The 23,003-nt window shown below is 36.4% G+C and overlaps 1 protein-coding gene across 9 annotated transcripts in view; it reads right to left on the minus strand.

Annotated features, from left to right (window-relative positions):
- The window catches only part of LOC149788763 (uncharacterized), a 168,994-nt gene that overhangs the window by 43,367 nt on the left and 102,624 nt on the right, over window positions 1–23,003 (minus strand). For all 9 annotated transcript variants that reach the window (XR_016424243.1, XR_016424242.1, XM_089974858.1 and 6 more), the window contains 3 exons: window positions 14,850–14,932; window positions 10,238–10,489; window positions 1,035–1,156 (listed from right to left, as the gene is read on the minus strand). Coding sequence is in view for 7 of the 9 variants with exons in the window: in XM_089974858.1 (XP_089830984.1) it covers window positions 1,035–1,156; window positions 10,238–10,489; window positions 14,850–14,932 (457 nt within the window). In the remaining 2 variants the exon portion in view is untranslated. The remainder of the gene's footprint in view (window positions 1–1,034; window positions 1,157–10,237; window positions 10,490–14,849; window positions 14,933–23,003) is intronic.

Consider the following 23,003-nt stretch of genomic DNA (forward strand, 5'->3'; position numbering starts at 1 on the left):
AACTTTCTCAGAAATATATAGTTAGGATGGTGCTGATGTATCGTTAAAATGGATTCAATGGCAATAGTTGAAACTTTTTGTCAGTATGAAACTAGAATACACTGCCAGAAAAATAGACACAATGCAGCATCTACAATACAGGACTGTTAGGAACATGGACACAATGCACCATCTACAATACAGGATTATTAAAGCGTGGACACAATGCACCATCTACAATACAGGACTGTTAAAGCATAGACACAATGCACAATCTACAATACAGGACTGTTAAAGCATTGACACAATGCAGCATTTACAATACAGGACTGTTAAATCATGAAAACAATGCACCATCAACAATAAAGGACTGTAAGAGAATAGACACAATGCACCATCTACAGTACAGGACTGTACAGCATGAACACAATGCACCATCAACAATAAAGGACTGTAAGTGCATAGACACAATGCACCGTCTACAATACAGGACTGTTAGAAACATGGACACAATGAACCATCTACAATACAGGACTGTTAGAAACATGGACACAATGAACCATCTACAATCCAGGACTGATAAAGCATAGACACAATGCACCATCTACAATACAGGACTGTAAGTGCATAGACACAATGCACCATCTACAATACAGGACTGTTAGAAACATGGACACAATGAACCATCTACAATACAGGACTGTTAAAGCATAGACACAATGCACCATCTACAATACATGACTGTTAGAAACATGGACACAATGAACGATGTACAATACATGATTGTTAGAAACAAGGACACAATGCACCATCTACAATACATGATTGTTAGAAACATGGACACAATGAACCATGTACAATACATGATTGTTAGAAACAAGGACACAATGAACCATCTACAATACAGGACTGTTAAAGCATGGACAAAATGCACCATCTTTTACATAGGAATGTTCAAGCAGCATAGACACAATGCACCATCTACAATACAAGACTGTTAAAACATAGACACAATGCACCATCTACAATACAGGTATTAACCATTTTAATCTCACCTGAAGTAGATGATTATGCCTGTTTCGTGCAGAAATCTCAGAAACAGATCCAGTTCTTCACTTTTTTCTATTCTGAGAGTTCCTTCCTTGCTCATTTTTTCCACCTCTATGCGAGAAATTACCTGCAATTACAAGATGACAAAAGCCTTTAGTTTGATTGGTTTATTGATGTTATAAAAGTAATATTTATCTGCTTGAAACTGCTTTCTGTTTCACCATTATTACATTATATAGCATCATATAGCATGATATAGGTATTCTTACTTGACCTTACAAATATCCATGTCTAGTAACTTTATCTTTGATATCATTTTATTATTACATGTGTACTGGATTTACATGCACCAGGCTACACTGATGACCATGCCAATATCAAAATTAGTTATAGCTTGATTTGATCACCTTAGTTGTGTACAGGTATCCTTACTGTAAGCTATATTGATGACTTTGCAAGTGAGGTTACTTTTTCTCTTGATCACTTCAGTCACGTGTCATGCTTCCTACATTTGCTACTGATGACCTTACCAATATCCATGTGAGCTTATAGTGTGGATGGATCATGTTAGTGATGTGTCATATATCCTGGATGTGTATGCTACAAGCAAATATTGATGACCTTGCCAATATCCAAGTGAACTGACATGGATGGCTTGATCAACTCAGTTATATGGTATGCTGTGCATCATGTATCCAGCAACAATGTATACATGTGTATGTTATGGCTACATTGATAGCAATATCAAACTTGAATCATTGGTGTGTATTAAAAAGACCATATGTGAACTTATAATGAAATCTATAAGAATGGCATTATTTGAACTATGACTAATGTTAATGACAGACCTCCTCTATATGATCACTTGAACTATGCAACCTTCTAATGACAGACCTCCTCTAGACCATCATTTGAATTATGCATAATGTTAAGGACAGGCCTCCTCTATGGCATTATGTGAACTATACAAATGTTGGTGTTAAGGACAGGCCTCCTCTGTGGCATCATTTGAATTATGCATAATGTTAAGGAAAGGCCTCCTCTATGGCATCATTTGAACTATAAAAATTGTTAGTGTTAAAGACAGGCCTCCTCTGTGGCATCATTTGAACTATAAAAATGTTAATGTTCAGGACAGGCCTCCTCTGTGGCATCATTTGAACTTTTAAAATGTTAGTGTTAAAGACAGGCCTCCTCTGTGGCATCATTTGAAATATAAAAATGTTAGTGTTAAAGACAGGCCTCCTCTGTGGCTACATTTGAACTATAAAAAGGTTAGTGTTAAAGACAGGCCTCCTCTGTGGCATCATTTGAACAATAAAATGTTAATGTTAAGGACAAGCCTCCTCTGTGGCATCATTTGAACTATAAAAATGTTAATTATAAGTACATGCCTTCTCTATGGCATCATTTGAACTATAAAAATGTTTATGTTAAGGACAGGCCTCCTCTGTGGCATTATTTGAACTACAAAAAATGTTAAGGAAAGGCCTCCATTATGGCATCATTTGAACTATAAAATTATTAATATTAAGGACAGGCCTCCTATATGGCATCATATGAACTATAAGAAATGTTAAGGACAGGTCTCCTCTATGGCATCATTTGAACTATGATGTTAAGGACCCTCCCTGGTACTAAGTCATACTTTCACACACCTGTAATACCGTCTCTGATATGCAGTCATACTTTCATGCACCTGTAATGGCGTCTCTCTGGTATGCAGTCATACTTTCACACACCTGTAATAGCATCTCTCTGATATGCAGTCATACTTTCACACACTTGTAATAGCGTATCTCTGGTATGCAGTCATACTTTCATACACCTGTAATGGCGTCTCTCTGGTATGCAGTCATACTTTCACACACCTGTAATAGCATCTCTCTGATATGCAGTCATACTTTCACACACTTGTAATAGCGTATCTCTGGTATGCAGTCATACTTTCATACACCTGTAATAGCGTCTCTCTGGTATGCAGTCATACTTTCACACACTTATAATAGCGTATCTCTGGTATGCAGTCATACTTTCATACACCTGTAATGGCGTCTCTCTGATATGCAGTCGTACTTTCACACACCTGTAATGGCGTCTCTCTGGTACGCAGTCGTACTTTCACACACCTGTAATAGTGTATCTCTGGTATGCAGTAGTACTTTCATACACCTGTAATAGCATCTCTCTGGTATGCAGTCATACTTTCACACACCTATAATAGCGTTATCTCTGGTATGCAGTCATACTTTCACACACCTAAAATAGCGTATCTCTGGTATGCAGTCCTACTTTCATACACCTGTAATGGCATCTCTCTGGTACGCAGTCATACTTTCATACATCTGTAATAATGACTCTTTGGTATGCAGTAATATTTTCATAGTTAAACTTACAAAGTATCCATTTAAAGTCAACCGTTTCCACCATTTTCTTTCAATATAGAATGCACTGCTCTTAAACGCTATTGGTTAGTTGAAATTATATACTAAGGGAGGCAACTCATGAAATACAACAGCTGTCACAAGGACAAACCACTAAAGTTCTTCTTTTGGAAAAGAATGAGACAAGATGAAAATGTGAAAAGAATAGTTACTGGTGTAAAATTTTTGTGCAATAATCTGAGAAATGATTGAACACACATATGTAAGGCCATGCCAATCATTTTTAGTGGTAACTGATCGCTGAGATATATAGTCATGTCAGGTAGTGTTGCTGTTAGCTTATCACACAGATATAAAACCACAAAAATGTTGTTAATTCAATCACTCACAAATATAAAGCCTTGTCAACCATTATTGGTTTTAAATCATGGGCTCAGGATGCAGATATATAAATACAGTATTTGCCTGATATGTTAACAAATTCAGAAAATTTAGACTTTAAATATCTGATCATTGATGAATCGTTGAATTCTTATTTAAGGAGTAAAAAGAGTACCAAGAAGAAATTCATGCTCTACTGACTGAAAATAATAATTTCCATGAATTCAAAACACACCATTTCTTCCTGTTAAACAGCTAGTGTTGAAAATATGTCTGATATTCTTAAATGACAACAACACTGTGGTGGCCTTCATGAACATCAGATTAGTGCCAGTTTAATTAAGAACGAAGTTGACATCAGTGAAAAAACTGTTCCCAAGATGGTCATTGTAGCAGCTATACAGAATGTAAGATTGCACCATTGTCACTTAAGAATTATCAGGTAACATATAAACTCTTTGATTGTCATTGTAGCATCTATACTGAATGTAAGATTGCACCATTTTCACCTAGGAATTATCAAGTAACATATAAACCCTTTGATGAAAATATCATGCTGATTATGACTTCCCATCTAGAAGTAATAGCAATATTTTTAAGATGGTCACCATGGTAGCCATGTTGAGGGTTTGATTGCATAATTTTTATTCAAGTCCAACTAGACATGCTAGAAATCTTGTGAAAACTCCATGTCCATGAGACTTTCTACTTAAAACGATCAGCAACAGCACCATTTTCAAGATGGCAATTTTGGAGAACAAAATGGTACCCTTTTAATTTAGGACCAACATGACACTGTAATAATGTTTTGGGAAAATGTACAATGTGAATATGACCACCCATGTAAGAGGAGTAGCAATACCAGGACATTGGAGGCCAAATAGGCAATGTTTAAAGTTACAAACAACTAGAAATCTTAGATTTTTTCAGCGAAAATCTAATGCTCTTAGGATAATTCATTCAGGAACAGTGATAACTAGAATTTAAAACTGGCAACTGTTTCCCATACTGAATATCTAAGTGGCCCCAATTATATTTCTGACAGACTATGTCTCATAGGAAATCATTTAGTAAATATCCAATGTTTGGCATGACATCAAATTAGAAAGAACAATGATAACAAGATTTGTCAGATGGTTAGTGTGATGGTCACATTCAAAGTTCAAGTGGCACAACAAGATTTGTCAGATGGTTAGTGTGATGGTCACATTCAAAGTTCAAGTGGCACAACAAGATTTGTGAGATGACCAGTGTGATGGTCACATTCAATGTTCAAGAAAGATCCTTTTTATTTATGGGTCTAGACATCATCAGAAGATTACTGGTAAAAATCTCATTTCAATATGATGTGTCATTCAGAAGGAACTGTGATAGCAAGATTTTCCAATCGGCCATTCCAATGACCATAGTACATGTAGAACCAACTATAAAGTATACATCAAAGAACTCTTTAGTGAAAACTCCATCCTGATGTGACCAGACATTCAGACTAGAAATATTTTTATAGGCGTAGTGCTCGCCAAGATACATATCATAAGTTGCATTAATACTGATACAGTAGTCTTAACAAATTCAATGTAATACAAAAAAAATTAACATGTCTGTCACAGTGACCATCTTTCAGAGATGATGTGAACATTATATTTAATGGGGGAAGTTGCCCTTTGGCACTGAAAAAAGGGAAAGTAGAAACGAAAAGGGTGGACTAGGAAATGGACAAAACTCCACAACATCCATTGTTTATTCTTCATGCTCCACTATGTAAGGGGGCCCCGAGTGGCCGAATGGTCTAAAGTGCTCTCCATTACTGATCACTGCCATCTCATCTCTGTCTGCGTGGGTTCGAGTCTAGGATTCTGCCAATGTGGTTATGTCAGAAAACTTGCCAGCAGCTTCTCGTGGGTCGGTGGTTCTTCCCGGGGTTTTCCCCCCCGAGTTCTTCTTCCAGTATTAATACTGGCCGCCATGCATAGCCTATCTTGTGCTGAGAAATGGCGTTAAACCCAACAACAAAAACAAACATCCTGTTAGTGACCTAATAAATAAAAAAGTAGATTTTGCTTCTAGATATTCAAGCATTAACCTTCACTTGTTTCTGAGATAAGTCTGTTCCTTATCTGTATAAAAGTATTGCTCCGTGCAGAGAACCCTACTTTTATAGTCTGATGTCTGTAAGGGGCATATGCATATTAGTTAGCTTATCCAGGTAAACTGGACTTTATGGTCGTTATGTAGAGCATTCCACTTATCTAAGTGTTGTTACTGAGATATCTCTACTCCTAAACTGTTACTAACATAAGCTCTGACAACATTTGACTTTCTTGAATCAGTGCTTTGGTGACTAATGCTGTATTAGGATTTAAAGTCCAACAATTTCATATTCTTGTTCAGGTATTTTGACGAATATATTTTTTTTAAAGTTTCATTTCGGATTCTTAAGCCTTATAGTTTTGCAGCACAAGACCCTGCTTGACTAAATTGTTTGAGAAATAAAATGAAAATTACACTCAACTTTTAAACTTCCTGTAGTTTGGTTAGGCTTGGCATTCTACCCTTTCAGATAACAGGCATGCCATCTGTTATTGTCCATTTATCATGTATATTGAGTGTGAGTGTGTGTGTGTGTGTGATTTGGATTTTTAACTATGCTTTAACAATTGTTCAGTCATATTGCTATAATATATGCAATATGACAGTTTATCGTGATGTCTAGCACTGGGGCATCATGCTGCAGTCATGTAGCATGATGTCCCACCAAGTCATATTATCCTGACACCAGGCCGACCAGTCCTAACACTAACCTCTTAATGCTGATTATCAAGCGAGGCAGCTTTTAGTACCATTTTTGTAAGTCTCTGGTATGACTCGGCCAAGGATCAAACCCACAACCTCCCACATCCAAGGCGGATGCCCTAATCACTAGACCATTTGAGCGGTCCTTTGTGGTAATGTTGTTGTAGTTTTGGTGTTTAACGTCATGTCTAAGGGCTAGATATGCTATAGATGGTGGCCAATAAAACTGGTGGAGCAGGACTCAGAAAATCTGGTAACAACCACGGCCCCCACTGGAAGCTACTGACAGCCCTCTCACATACCTAAATTGGGCAAGCCTTAGACTTCAACCCACATAGGCAAGATAGCAGTGATTGGTAAAGGCGAGTGCATTAGGCCACTCAGCCACCCAAGGTACAATCCTTGGTGGTAAGGGTTGGTTGCTAATAGAGATGGATCCATAGTGTGACAAATGTCCATTGTGGTAAGAGGGTACCACTAATATAGATGCATTCATAGTTTAATGACTGACCGTTGTGGTAAGAATGTATTACTAACAGAGATGCATTCATGGCTTCATGAATTATGCCACTAACAGATGCTGAACAATAACATTAACGACAAATTTTAATCAAGTATGTTGATCATAAAATACAGGAAATAGTGACCTCTGGTTAGTGGTATGAAAATCAGTCTAAACAGCTGCCTTGGTTTTTGTTGTTGTTATGGTGTTTAATGATGTTTTACCGCTAAAGATAGGCTTTACATGGCAGCCCATATAAATAGTGGCAGAAGAACCAGTAAAAAAAACACGGAAAGAACCACTGATCCGTGGCAAGCTACTGGCAAGCTTTCTCTTTGTACTTACATTGGCCAAGCCCAAGACAGTGGTGAATTGGAAGTGATCTGTAATGGTGACCACAAAAGACCACTTTGCCAATCGGCGCCCTGACAACTGCCTTGGACAGAGGGAAAATATTCATTCAGTTAGAGTGTACATATAAAAATAGGTCTTCATCTGTGTGGATACAGATGCCAGCAGTATTATAATAGTTCTGTGAGAGTGTTGTTGTTGTTCTAGGGTTTAATGACATGTTTCAGCACAAGATAGGCTATACATGGTGGCCAGTAGAACTGGTGGAAGAAGAACCGTGGAATACCCAGGGAAGAACCACCAACCCACAAGAAGCTATTGGCATTCTTTCCCACATACCCATGCTAGCCAAGGCTGAGACTCAAATCCACACAGAAAGACGTGAGATGGCAGTTGATTCGGAGCGGAGAGCACTTTAGACCACTCGGCAGCCTAGTGAGTGTACATGTAAAGTAAGTCTTCATCTGTGTGGATACAGATGCCAGTGGTATTATAATAGTTTACCTGAACTACACAGAGGTGACCACGCTGGATATTGGAGTGAAGATGAAGGTATTTCAAGCATATGTTTTATTTAATCTGTAATTCTGACAGACGAAGGTATTTCATTGCACAAGGTCTTGTATAGTCTATATTGTAGGTCCGACAGATAAAGGTATTTCACTGCACAAGGTCTTGTATAGTCTGTATTGTAGGTCCAACAGATGAAGGTATTTCACTGCACAAGGTCTTGTACAGTCTGTATTGTAGGTCTGACAGATGAAGGTATTTTAATGCACAAAGTCTTGCATAGTCTGTGTTGTACATCAGGCAGATAAGGTATTTCACTGCACAATGTCTTGTATAGTCTGTATTTTAGGTCTGACAGATGATGGGTTTTCAATGCACTTGGTCTTGTATAGTCTGTGTTGTACATCAGACAGATGAAGGTATTTCACTGCACAAGGTCTTGTATAGTCTGTATTGTAGATCTGACAGATGAAGGTATTTGAATGCACAAAGTCTTGCATAGTCTGTGTTGTACATCAGACAGATGAAGGTATTTCACTGCACAAGGTCTTATATAGTCTGTGTTGTACATGAGACAGATGAAGGTATTTCACTGCACAAGCTCTTGTATAGTCTGCATTGTAGGTCTGACAGATGAAGGTTTTTCTTTGTACAAGGTCTTGTATAGTCTGCATTGTAGGTGTGACGGATGAAGGTATTTCACTGCACAAGGTCTTGTATAGTCTGTATTGTAGGTCTGACAGATGAAGGTATTTCACTGCACAAGGTCTTGTACAGTTTCTATTGTAGGTCTAATAGATGAAGGTATTTCACTGCACATGATCTTGTATAGTCTGTATTGTAGGTCCGACAGATGAAGGTATTTCACTGCACAAGGTCTTGCATAATCTGTATTGTAGGTCTGACAGATGAAGGTTTTTAAAAGTATATGGTTTTATTTTATCTGTATTGTAGGTCTGCTGTTATCGTGATTAGCACTACAGAGGATACAAGGTATTTTATTCCTGATTTAAGTCAATTGAGATTAGGGAAATTCCTGATTTTCTGCATGCAATGCGAATCGCTATCAAGTGTCATGAAATTGAAGCAAAAATCATGTGGGTTGGCAGGTCTGCAATTTCAAACCTCAAGGTCATCAAATAATAACCTGGTGTAACTTCAATACAAGTCCAAAAATATACATATGTATTCATCATGCTAGACTTAGTGTGACAAAACAAAGTTAAGCTTTTCCAAATCCAATAATTAAATATTTGGCATAGATGTTTTAAACTGTGAGTGGAAATGTGTACCTTCACTCCAGCCGCCTTTCCCACATACCCACGCTAGCCAAGGCTGAGACTCAAATCCATGCAGAAAGATGTGAGATGGCAGTGATTCGGAGCGGTGAGTGCTTTAGACAACTCGGCCCCCTAGTGAGTGTACATATAAAATAAGTCTTCATCTTATAAAATAAGTCTTCATCTGTGTGGATACAGATGCCAGTGGTATTATAATAGTTTACCTGAACTACATGGTGGTGTCCATGCTGGATATTCGAGTGAAGATGAAGGTATTTCAAGCATATGGTTTTATTTAATCTGTATTGTAATTCTGTCAGACGAAGGTATTTCTTGCACATTGTCTGGTATAGTCTGTATTGTAGGTCTGACAGATGAAAGTATTTCAAATCATATGGTTCTATTTAATCTGTATTTTAGGAATGACAGATGATAATATTTCAAAGCATATGGTTTTATTTAATCTCTGTAGTAGATATGACAGGAAAATCTATTTCAAAGCACAAGGTTTTGTATAGTCTGTATGATATGTCTGAAAGATGAAGGTATTTCAAATCATATGGTTCTATTTAAACTGTATTGTAGGTTTGACAGATGAAGGTATTTCATTGCACAAGGTCTTGCATAAGGTTTTTAAAAGCATATGGTTTTATTTAATCTGTATCATAGGTCTGCTGTTATCATGATTAGCACTACACATGATACAAGTTGATTTATTTCTGATTTAAGCCAGTTGAGATTAGGGGAAATTCTTGATTTTCTGCGTGCAGTGTGAATCGCTATCACGTGTCATGCAATTCACACAAAAATCATGTGAGTTGGCAGGTCTGCAATTTCAAACCTCAAGGTCATCAAATACTAACCTGGTGTAACTTAATTCAAGTCCTAAAATATACATATGCATTCATCATGCTAGACTTAGTGTGACAAAACAAAGTTAAGCTTTTCCAAATCCAATAATTACATATTTGGTATATATGTTTTAAACTGTGAGTGGAAATGTGTACCTTCACTCCAGCTGCCTTTCGCTTCATCAGCTCTTGTTCCAGAGGGAGCCAACGTGCAGGTATCTCCTCCCCCCAGTATGGTTGCTGTGATGCCACCTCTACAATTTTCCTCTTCAAATCTTCTAATTTGCTGTCTACAATAGTGTTGTCAATGGCAAAGTCCTCATCAACCAAGTGAAACCTGGTCGGTTTGTCTTTCAGATAAGAGCGGATCTGCCTGAAGTATCTCTCACTGATCTCATAATATCTGCCCTAAAATATTGGGAATAGATTGACCAAAATTATGAGCAATAGCAAAGACACTGAATTCATCGCTGACAGAAGTATTCATAGAATTTACAAGTCCATTCATCCTAATATGTAATGACAAACAACCCTATTTCACCTCCGACATAAATATTTATAGAATGTCCATTCACCACAACATTTGTGTTTTCAGTCACTAGACAGCATTATTTATGTTGGATCTGTAGGTTTGGAAAAAGGATCTTGCCAAATATACATTTTATAAATTTCTTTTTCATTATATTTGGATGTAACAAATAAGTATCTATTCACTCATTCAGTGCATACTGATTCAGATGTGAGCCAGTTAAATTTCAACACAAAATTTTTCAAACCTGCATGTAGCAAAATTTCTCTAAATTGATTTCTCTACGAACCTGACCCTCTGCAGACTGGTAATTTATCTTGTTTATGTGAAGAACATTTTAATAATAACAATCCTCTGTACATAGATAGAAACACAACTATAATAATAATAATAATAATAATAGTCCCTCAGTAAATATACCAAAATAAAAAAGAAAAAACGCTGTTTATCTTTCTTCCAAAATATTATGTTTTGTCTTTAGCAGTTTACAGTGGTTTTACTTCAAATGTTAGTATCCATTTTTGAAGTTTTTCTTTCTGTCTGGACCACACCTGTTGCAATAAATCATGTTGTCTCATTTCTTAAAAATATAATAATGATCAAAATGCAAATAATTGATCAGTTAACCCTTGCATTCAATGACACCAGAGACCCAAGTAGGCCTGATATTGCTCATCTGGGTTTTATCAAATTAAACATGACTATTTCACCCAGCTAACTTGGACAGAATTGTAATAACAGGATTCCAAACATTGTATAACATTAAATTTAGCAGTCTGATCAAAACCATATTTAACATATGGACTCTAAAGTGGTACAAAGACTTGGTTATGAGATTTGCTGATAAAATACACTGTGAAAAATAAAAACAACTGACTCCACTCCACTAAGGCATGTTTTAAAAAGTGAATCCACTCCACCAAGGCATGTTTTAGCAAGATTTTCAGCAATATTTGCAAAGATCGAGAAAGCAATAGAGAGAGAGAGAGATTTCCAGACTAATGCCATTAACTTGCAGTATGCATATATCATACAGGACAGATTATATATATACAGTTGAACTGTCAAAGAGGTAAAAGGTAAGGCAGTCAAAGATAAGCAATCACCATATCACTGACTACATAACTGACTGTCAATAACAAGGACATTAACTTCATAACTGATTGTCAATAACAAGGACAAAAACTACATAAATGACTGTCAATAACAAAGACAATATGTACATGACTATCAATAACAAGGGCAATAACTACGTAACTGAATGTCAATAACAAGGGCAATAACTACATAACTGATTGTCGTTGTTGTTGTTGTTGTAGGGCTTAACGCCATTTTTCAGCACAAGATAGGCTATACATGGCGGCCAGTATTAATGGTGGAAGACGAACCCGGAAAACCCGCGAAAAGAACCACTGACCCACGAGAAACTACTGGCCAGCTTTATCAAATAACCACATCAGCCGAATCCGAGACTCGAACCGACACAGACAGAGGTGAGATGGCAGTGATCCGTAACAGTGAGCGCTTTAGACCACTCGGCTACTCGGGGCCCCTTGTACAACATAACTGACTGTCAATAACAAGGGCAATAACTACATAACTGTCAATAACAAGGACATTAACTTCATAATTGATTGTCAATAACAGGGACCAAAACTACATAAGTGACTGTCAATAACAAAGACAATAACTACGTAACTATCAATAACATGGGCAATAACTACATAAATGAATGTCAATAACAAGGGCAATAACTACATAACTGTCAATAACATGGACAGTAACTATGTAACTGACTGTCAATAACAAATGCAATAACAAAATAACTCTGTCAATAACAAGGGCAATAACTACATAACTGATTGCCAATAACAAAAACTACATAAATGACTAATGATAACAAAGACAATAACTACATAACTATCAATATGGGCAATAACTACATAACTGAATGTCAATAACAAGGGCAATAACTACATATCTGGCTGTCAATAACAAGGATAATAACTACATAACTGTCAATAATAAGGAGAATATCTATGTAACTGACTGTCAATGAAAAGGTAATAACTAAATAACTATGTCAATAACAAAGGCAAAAACTACATAAAGAACTGTCAATAACAAGGACAATATCCAAAGATTGAAGTTATATGAAATTTTGTGAAATGCCGTCTTTATTATAAATTAGTGGCAAGCAACATTTGTTTGAGGTCAGTTTTTACTTCTGGTATGAAACACAAAACAGGATTTCCTTGAGGCTAATTCTTATCTCTGATATGAAACACAAAACACTCAGGATCATTTTGGAAGTAGGAATAATGTACAAGTGTGATTCATCTTTCAAAAACAAAAACAAAGAAACAGAAGTTCAGTGAAGGATGTGTCCTCTGCAAAGCAAGTAAAGCCCAACAAAACTAAACTTCTAAACCATTGATTTTGTGATATGGGATCACCCATTCTATTATGAGTGGATTTCACTGGTAATTGCACTCTATTACGTGTAGATTTCACTAGTAATTGCACTATATTATGTGTGGATTTCAATGGTAATTGCACTCCAAACTATTGACTTTGTGAAGTGGGATCACCCTTTCTATTATGTGTGGATCTGACTGGTAATTGCATGCCAAACTATTAACTTTATGATTTGGGATCACCTTTTCTATTATGTGTGGGTTTCACTGGTAATTGCACTTCAAACTAATGACTTTGTGATGCGGGATTACCCTTTCTATTATGTGTGGATTTCACTGCCAACTGCACTCCAAACAATTGACTTTGTGATTTGGGATCACCCTTTCTATTATGTATGGATTTCGCTGGTAATTTCACTCAAAACTTTGTGATGTGGGATCACCCTTTTTATTATGTGTGGATTTAATTGGTAACTGCTCTCTATTATGTGTGGATTTTACTTGTCATTACACTTTATTATATATGGATTTCACTCGTAACTGCACCCTTCTATAATCTTGATTAACTAAGCCTATATACCTCCATGCCTTGTTTTATGTCCAAGGAATCGCTGATTGTCAGATATAGTAATATTATCATTTTTAGAAGAGAAGTTAGGTAAGGGTTAATTTCTCTGTGGAAATGATTTTCTGATGTGGTGTACTGGTACAACTCTTATCTCTTTTGAGAAACTGTCAGTTTTCTTTTTATACTGAGATCTGGAAGTCATATACTATTTAACACATTCGCTAGCCAGGCTACATACCATCTGCCCTCAGTTTCAGCAACGTTTGCAGATCTCTGTGCCCACTGATATCACACAACAGAGAATATCTTTCCCCAAGATCAATAATTTTCTTTTAATCTGATGAGCCAGGGGAAAATGGCATTGCATGTCTGAATGGAAAGTCACTGATGTGAAAATCAGTTTTTCAAATACCTCGTCATCACTATAATAGAGGTAAAGCCTAGGATCCCCAGACAAAGTACTGTTTGGTTTTGTTCCAATGTGAAAGTATGATTACTCTTGGCTGACCATGCACTGACTTACAGATCTTTGCATGGTCCGTGTACTCAATATCTCTCTGCTTTGCATTCTTGTTCCTTTCCAATTGGATCCAGGGCATGCCAATCCTATCATGGTACATGTATTCTTCCACCAGTAATTTGTATTATTTGCCAATGTCAGCTTGCTTTGCAAGTTGTGCCAATATTCCATCATATATCCAAGATTCTGCAGGCTGCACCAAAGATCTATGTTCATTCTATATTTTTGGTTGATCCCTCCATTTTTTCCAAGGCTACTGTTTCAAGCAAAGTGAATTCTAATTGCAAAGGTCAAAAATTGTCAAAGTGGTTGAGAATTTCATCAGATGTGCATACATGTTAAAGCCATTGCACTTAATGGTATTGCAGTAACAAGCAGAGAAACTAAGCTAGCTGTAAAACCTTGTGCCACAGCATGAAAGTGACATCTGCATTCCATTAAGATGACTCTTGTAGAGGACACAAAAACACAAACCATTGCAAAGAGTACTAACAATGTTATTATCATTGCTTTGTGTAAAACCAATTTTTGAAAGTCTTGCACTGAATTCCAGGAATAAAAAACAGATGCATGGATAGCTTAATCCAACCAATAGATATAATTATGTCTGATCAATGTTCAGCCATTCAATTTCCAGATAATTATATACAGCAGATAACAAGAACTACTCCAAGAAGAAATATTAATATTAAACCATTTTTACTTGTGACCATTGTCATAACTGACAGACAAACCTTTGGCTTCTTCTTGCAACCTGTCAACAGTCCTGACTTCCTTTCCTCCTTGAGATGATCTTCAGCAGGCAAAGCCTGGGCACCTGCAAAATGATTGGTTATGCTGAAATCTTTGTTTCATAAATCTAGCACATCTGAACCCAAAATCATTTTCCAACAGGGTTTGTAGTTGATGGGACAGCCATCAACTGCCACTGTTTCAAGTGGGATGGTATGCACACCTGTAAAAGGGATTTTTTTATGATGCAGTCTTTAGTTTGTCCAACTCTAACAGATACGAACTTTGAGAATAGATTTATTGGTTGGCTGAGAATATAATGAATATGCCTATATTAGAATTCATTACTATATACGACATGCATGATGCAGATACAATCTGGACAGGCCAAGAATAATTAAATGGCATCCACAAAGAGAGCTTCCCACCAGATGTTTGTTAAACTGGTATCTTTTGGGTAACATGGTGTTGTACACATCAACATATATCCTCGTACCAAGTAACATACTCAGGGGTCAACTGAACTTGAGAAATTGACCACATCACTGAAGTATACAAAACTATGACGTAGACATTAACTGGTATAAATCGACATACACACAAACCATCATGATCAAGCTTCTGCCAATGCGTGATTGGCAATCTGATGCTCATTTACACCCCTGTCTCATAAATGCTTATCAAGTATCAGCAATTTTACAAATCATATATGTTACCAATTTCTTTAATTGAATTAAACTAGTCAATAATTTACGTTATGGTAAGGGTCCTATTGACATAATATGGAATCATTCCTTCTACTCCTTTAGTTCCAGAGTCAATCACTATTTATCACTATTTTAAAATAAAACAGTCAGCATTTCTAATAATTTCATCTACCTTTCCTAATAATTTACTAGTGCTGTAATCAATTTTCAAAGGATAATACATTTTGCTGAATATCCAGGCAGGAAATTGGTTTTTCAGATGTATGTTGCGACAATTTTTAAAGTACCTAATTCGTAATCAAACTCAGGGAGAGAACAACTTCTTAGGCTGCCATACTATTTACCCTAACTGTGGTCCGTAAAAGCTATCAGCCTGACAGCAGCAATATTACCCCATAGATGTATGGGAACAACTTAGGATAGAAATGCAGCAAAAGAAATCTTGTTAATCCCTTGTGTTATACAGATAGAAAATTGATTTTCAAATATTTGTTGCATCAACTCTTAAAGTACCCAAGTCTTAATCAAATTCAGGCAGAGAACAACTGATTGGTCTATCATACTATATACACTAATTGTACTCCCTAAAAGATATCAAACCTGACAACAGCAATATTACCTCATAGATGTATGGGAATACCTTTAGGACAGAAATGCAGCATAACATAAATCTTATAAATCCCTATTGTTAGACAATGGAGTAAATATATATAAGATGATTGCCATGGTTGCTATACTGAACATCACAAAGACTCAATTCAGAAAGAATAGTGATAACATGATTTATAAGATGGTTGTCATGGTGGCTGTATTGAACATCACAAAGACTCAGTTCAGAAGGAATAGTGATAACAAGATGTATTAGATGGTTGCCATGGTGGATATATTGAACATCAGATAAACACCATTTTAAATTCGAACCAACCAGATTTAACATTTAATTGAAACCCATGCTTGTATGACCATTCAAGAGGAGCAAGATAACACAAACTGAAGATGGCAAATACATAATGATGTCCAAGCAGTACCATTTTCATCATGGTCCAAGTAGATCCTGGAATGGATGTGTGTGCAAAGCTTCATGGCAATCCTATAAGTATTTTTAGAGTAGTGATATCAAGCTTTTCCTAACAGATGGATCAATGACAGATGCCAGACAGCAGTCAATCGTGTAAGATCTACTGTGTTATGACCAGTAGACATAATAAAGGGTAAATGTATTCTTTATCAGAGTTGAATCAAGGAATATATAATTATTTTTGCCAGCCACAATTAATCCTAACCTACTAATATCATTTGTATGCAGTATACAATTTGCATACTTTGTATTACTGTAACTCTCTCAACCACTGTTCTTTGTATGCTGGTACGGGTTTAAACTGCAAACCAGACTTTTAAATTACAGTGGAGAAATTGTAATGAGTACTTGCTGTTTCAAATTTAGATCAGTACTCAAGGATCACCATTCTGTCTTCAAACTTAGACCAGTACTCATGACCACCTTTTGCTTAAAATTTACTTTAATACACATGATCATCATTCTGACTCACAATTATATCAGTGCGCATAATAAGCACTTTGACTTCAAAATTACATCAGTACTCATGATCACCATTTTGACTTCAAAATTACATCAGTAACTATGATCACCACTTTGACTTCAAACTTATATCTGTACTCACGATCACCTTTTGACTTCAAACTTACTTCAGTACATCAGTACTCATGATCACCATTCTGTCTTCCAGCTAATATCAGTACTCATGATCACCATTTTAAACTTGAAACTTACATCAGTACTCATGATCACCATTTTGATTTTAAAATTGCATCAGTACTTATGATCACCATTCTGGCTTCAAATTTACATCAGTACTCATGATCACCTTACAACTTCAAAATTACATCAGTAATCATGATCACCATTTTGACTTCAAACTTACATCAGTACTCATGATCACCTTATGACTTCAAAATTACATCAGTAATCATGGTCACCATTCTCACTTAAAACTTATATCAGTGCTCATGATCACCATGACTTCAAACTTACTTCAGTACTCATGATCACCATTTTGCCTTTAAACTTACATCAGTACTTATGATCAACATTCTGTCTTCAAACTTGCATCAGTACTCATTATCACTATTTCATCTTCAAACTTAGATCAGTACTCATGATCACCATTCTGTCCTCAAATTTACATCAATACTCATGATCACCATTCTGTCTTCAAACTTACACCAGTACTCATTCATGATCACCATCTTGACTTCAAACTTACACCAGTACTCATTATCACCACTCTGTCCTCAAATTTGCATCAATACTCATGATCACCATTTTATCTTTAAACTTACACCAGTACTCATGATCATCATTCTGTCTTTAAACTTACATCAATACTCTTGATCACCATTCTGTCCTCAAACTTACATCAATACTCATGACCACCTTTTGACTAAAAACTTACTAGTCATTCAGTAAGAAGAGAAATAATCCTTCATTATCCATTTATGTTAGATAACACAATTGAGAAATAATCCTTCATTATCCATTTATGTTAGATAACAAAATCCCACCCTTGGTATCAGAATTCAAGATCTGCTGTAAACTAGTGATACAAGGGGAGACAAATTTCAAAACAACAAAAATAACCCAATACAAGGATATGCAAGTAACTTTAATCCTCAGCAGTCATGAATAATTATTAGACATTTGCCATTTTATTCTTTGAATTGAGAATTCAGGTACTGCCATCCACTTACATCATTAGAAAGATAAAATATTATGATATACATTCTCATTCTACAAACCACACATGGTGTGAAAATCGCATAGTTCAAAAAATGATTCCCATCTCCTGCAACAGAAATTCAATGCAGGTATTTATTAGTCTGGCCGCATGCTCAACCAATGGTAACATATACCAACAAAAGTAAAACATCGCAAATTTGTACCTCATACACAATTTAAATACTTTACTGTTCATTTAACATACACATTTATGCAGAGTTCCTCTGTTGCATTGCATTTCATCTACTTCACTCAACGGAGACAATTTCCCATTAAGGTGTCTAAAATGATAAGTAATGTATTTTAGTTGTACATGAGAACAACTTTGGAATATCTCCTTTATGTTATATACTTTGTTAGAGGCTGAACATACCATGAGGATAAGCCAACGTTGAACAGAATCTACAAAAGAATGATTTCCAATTGCATCAGTTCGTTGCCTTATGTTAATATGTGTACAGGAGTGGGAATAGCAAACAGTGTTCCTCTTTCAAGGTCAGAAATGAATGCATGTGGGTCATGGTGGTTGTTTTCCATATGCTAGAAGTACAGTGTGAGTGATTATGCTGTCATTTGTTTCCATTCCTGCAGTGGAACCTGCTTAGACAAAAACATTTTCCATTCACATGGAAACTGTACTCTTTTTTTTCTGTTTTTAAGATAACACTGTAATCCCCTCCACATTTAAAGTAAGTCATACTATCGGTAATAAGATGTTTTTAACTTATTCCTGCAATGCAAAACAAAAGGTATCGTGACGACGATAAGTCATGCATCTAATCAAATGGATCATCCTGAAAATGTTGAATTAAAACCACGAACTACTAGCATGTACTGTGCTATGAAGAATTATCGTTACCTTCTCAAGAATGGGAATGGAGAATCATCAAGCACAAGAAGGCAAGATAGGCTATACATGGTGGAAGACCCACAATAGCCAAGTCCAAGATTTGAACCCATGCAGACAGAGGTGAGACAGCAGTAATCGGTAATAGCAAGCACTTTAGACCACCCAGCCACCCAAAGCCATGGCCTTAAATAGGTGTCGTTGGCCTTAAATAGGTGTCGTTGAGTAAGTACTATTGTAGAAATAGAATTTACTAGAAAAAAAACTGCCTTCTCCTTTAAATGTTTCATAATCATTTTAATATCATAAAAAAAGTGAATGTGCATCTGATTTGTATTTGTAACATAGCTTTAACAATACTTCAGTCCTATCACTATAAGGTCTGAAATGTAGCAGTTTACAGTGACATCTAGCACTGGGGCACCATGCCGCACTCATGTAGCATTATGTCCCACCCAAGCAGATTATCCTGACACCAGGCAGACCACTCCTATCACTACCTTCTTAATGCTGAACACCATGCATGGTGGCTGCTTTTACCATTTTTATAAGTCTTTGGCATGACGTGGCCAGGGTTTAAAACGACCTCCCTAATCAGAGATAGGTGTTCTAACCACATGGAGCACACGAGCAGTCAAGAAAATGAGTAATAGTCAATGGGAATGCTAAGTATCCTTATTATACCTCTTGTCTCCTTCTAAGGGCACATAAGCTGTAATTGTTCTATCATGTTAAGAACATGATTACTGAAATCTCCTTACCATCAAAACTGGCTGTCAAATCAAGCAGATTAATTGGCCGTGTTGGTTTAATTGAGTCTGGTGGTTGTGTGGGCTGCAACCACTTGACCACCAGATTCAGGTTTTGTCTTTGCAAAACTAAAATTCCTGAGATAAAAGCTCAAGATGATTGATTCTGCACACCAGCCAGCAGCTTCAATGATGTATATAAACATTGTTTTCAAACATGAGGCTCACAGAGATTACTCTGATTTCATGATCAAAAATCATCATGAGGTGACTATGATATTTAGAGCTAGCAGGTTACACCCATCATGTAGTGTTCTGAAGCCAAGAAGACTGGGCTTGAGAGGTGATATCCTGCTTTACAGTTTTCATGGGCAAAAGAGTCTGAAGTTACCACAACTTGTATATATGTAGCTCAAGTTGTACTTGAGGGTACGGACACAATTTTAAATGGGAACGAGCGGATGACATGACCAAAACTATTTTTTCGCTACAAAACCTGTTTGCATTATGAGGATCACCAAACCATCTGACTGGAATTGAATATAGTATTGTTAGTGTTGATTGAAATGGCGGATAAATCATTCAATCTGGATGCTGAAGCAAAAGTTCAACTTTTAATTCTTTAACCTGAGATGTCCCCCCCCCACCTCCCCAAGTCGTTGCAATTATCTTATTCCAGCAGCATGTTCACTGTAAAGGAGACATTCCAAATGTGTCCCCATGTATAATGAACTACTTGACTCGTCATTGAATAATTACTTTCATCCTTAAAGAGACATTCCAAATGTGTCCCCATGTATAACGAAGTGATTGAATAATCACTTTCATCCTGAAGGAGACATTCCAAACTTGTCCCCATGTATAACGAAGTGATTGAATAATTACTTTCATCCTTAAGGAGACATTTCAAATGTGTCCCCATGTATAATCAAGTGATTGAATTATCACTTTCATCCTGAAGGAGACATTCCAAACGTGTTGCCATGTATAATGAAGTGATTGAATAATCACTTTCATCCTAAATGAGACATTCTAAATGTGTCCCCATGTAAATCGAAGTGATTGAATAATCACTTTCATCCTAAAGGAGACATTCCAAATGTGTGTCCATGTATAACGAAGTACTTCACTCATCATTGAATAATTACTTTCATCCTAAAGGAGACATTCCAAATGTGTCCCCATGTATAACGAAGTGAACAATAATCACTTTCATCCTAAAGGAGACATTCCAAATGTGTCCCCATGTACAACGAAGTGATTGAATAATCACCTTCATCCTAAAGGAGATATTCCAAATGTGTCCCTATGTTTAACGAAGTGATTGAATAATCACTTTCATCCTAAAGAATACATTCCAAATGTGTCCCCATGTATAACGAAGTGATTGAATAGTCACTTTCATCCTGAAGGAGTCATTATAAATGTGTCCCCATGTATAACGAAGTGATTGAATAATTATTTTCATCCTAAAGAAGACATTCCAAATGTGTCCCCATGTATAATGAAGTGATTGAACAATCACTTTCATCCTAAAGGAGACATTCCAAATGTGTCCCCATGTATAACGAAGTGAACGAATAATCACTTTCATCCTAAAGGAGACATTTCAAATGTGTCCCCCTGTATAACGAAGTGATTGAATGATCACTTTCATCCTAAATGAGACATTCCAAATGTGTCCCCATGTATAATGAAGTGATTGAATAATCACTTTCATCCTAAAGGAGACATTCCAAATGTGTCCCCATATATAACGAAGTGAACGAATAATCACTTTCATCCTGAAGGAGACATTCCAAATGTGTCCCCATGTATAACGAAGTGATTGAATAATCACTTTCATCCTAAAGGAGACATTCCAAATGTGTCCCCATGTATAACGAAGTGATTGAATAATCACTTTCATCCTAAAGGAGACATTCTAAATGTGTCCCCATGTATAACGAAGTGAACGAATAATCACTTTCATCCTGAAGGAGACATTCCAAATGTGTCCCCATGTATAATGAAGTGATTGAATAATCACTTTCATCCTAAAGGAGATATTCCAAATGTGTCCCTATGTTTAACGAAGTGATTGAATAATCACTTTCATCCTAAAGGAGACATTCCAAATGTGTCCCCATGTATAACGAAGTGATTGAATAATCACTTTCATCCTAAAGGATACATTCCAAATGTGTCCCCATGTATAACGAAGTGATTGAATAATCACTTTCGTCCTGAAGGAGACATTCCAAATTTGTCCCCATGTATAACGAAGTGATTGAATAATTACTTTCATCCTTAAGGAGACATTCCAAATGTGTCCCCATGTATAATCAAGTGATTGAATTATCACTTTCATCCTGAAGGAGACATTCCAAACGTGTCGCCATGTATAATGAAGTGATTGAACAAACACTTTCATCCTAAATGAGACATTCCAAATGTGTCCCCATGTAAATCGAAGTGATTGAATAATCACTTTCATCCTAAAGGAGACATTCCAAATGTGTCCCCATGTATAACGAAGTACTTGACTCGTCATTGAATAATCACTTTCATCCTAAAGGAGACATTCCAAATGTGTGTCCATGTATAACGAAGTACTTCACTCATCACTGAATAATTACTTTCGTCCTAAAGGAGACATTCCAAATGTGTCCCCTTGTATAACGAAGTGATTGAATAATTATTTTCATCCTAAATAAGACATTCCAAATGTGTCCCCATGTATAATGAAGTGATTGAACAATCACTTTCATCCTAAAGGAGACATTTCAAATGTGTCCCCATGTATAACGAAGTGAACGAATAATCACTTTCATCCTAAGGGATACATTCCAAATGTGTCCCATGTATAATGAAGTGATTGAATAATCACTTTCATCCTAAAGGAGACATTCCAAATGTGTCCCCATGTAAATCGAAGTGATTTAATAATCACTTTCATCCTAAATGAGACATTCCAAATGTGTCCCCATGTATAACGAAGTGATTTGTCCCCATGTATAACGAAGTGATTGAATAATTACTTTCATCCTTAAGGAGACATTCCAAATGTGTCCCTT

The sequence above is a fragment of the Sinohyriopsis cumingii genome, chromosome 11 (genome assembly GCF_028554795.1).
Source record: "Sinohyriopsis cumingii isolate HCF-2022 chromosome 11, ASM2855479v2, whole genome shotgun sequence".
NCBI classification, from domain to species: domain Eukaryota; kingdom Metazoa; phylum Mollusca; class Bivalvia; order Unionida; family Unionidae; genus Sinohyriopsis; species Sinohyriopsis cumingii.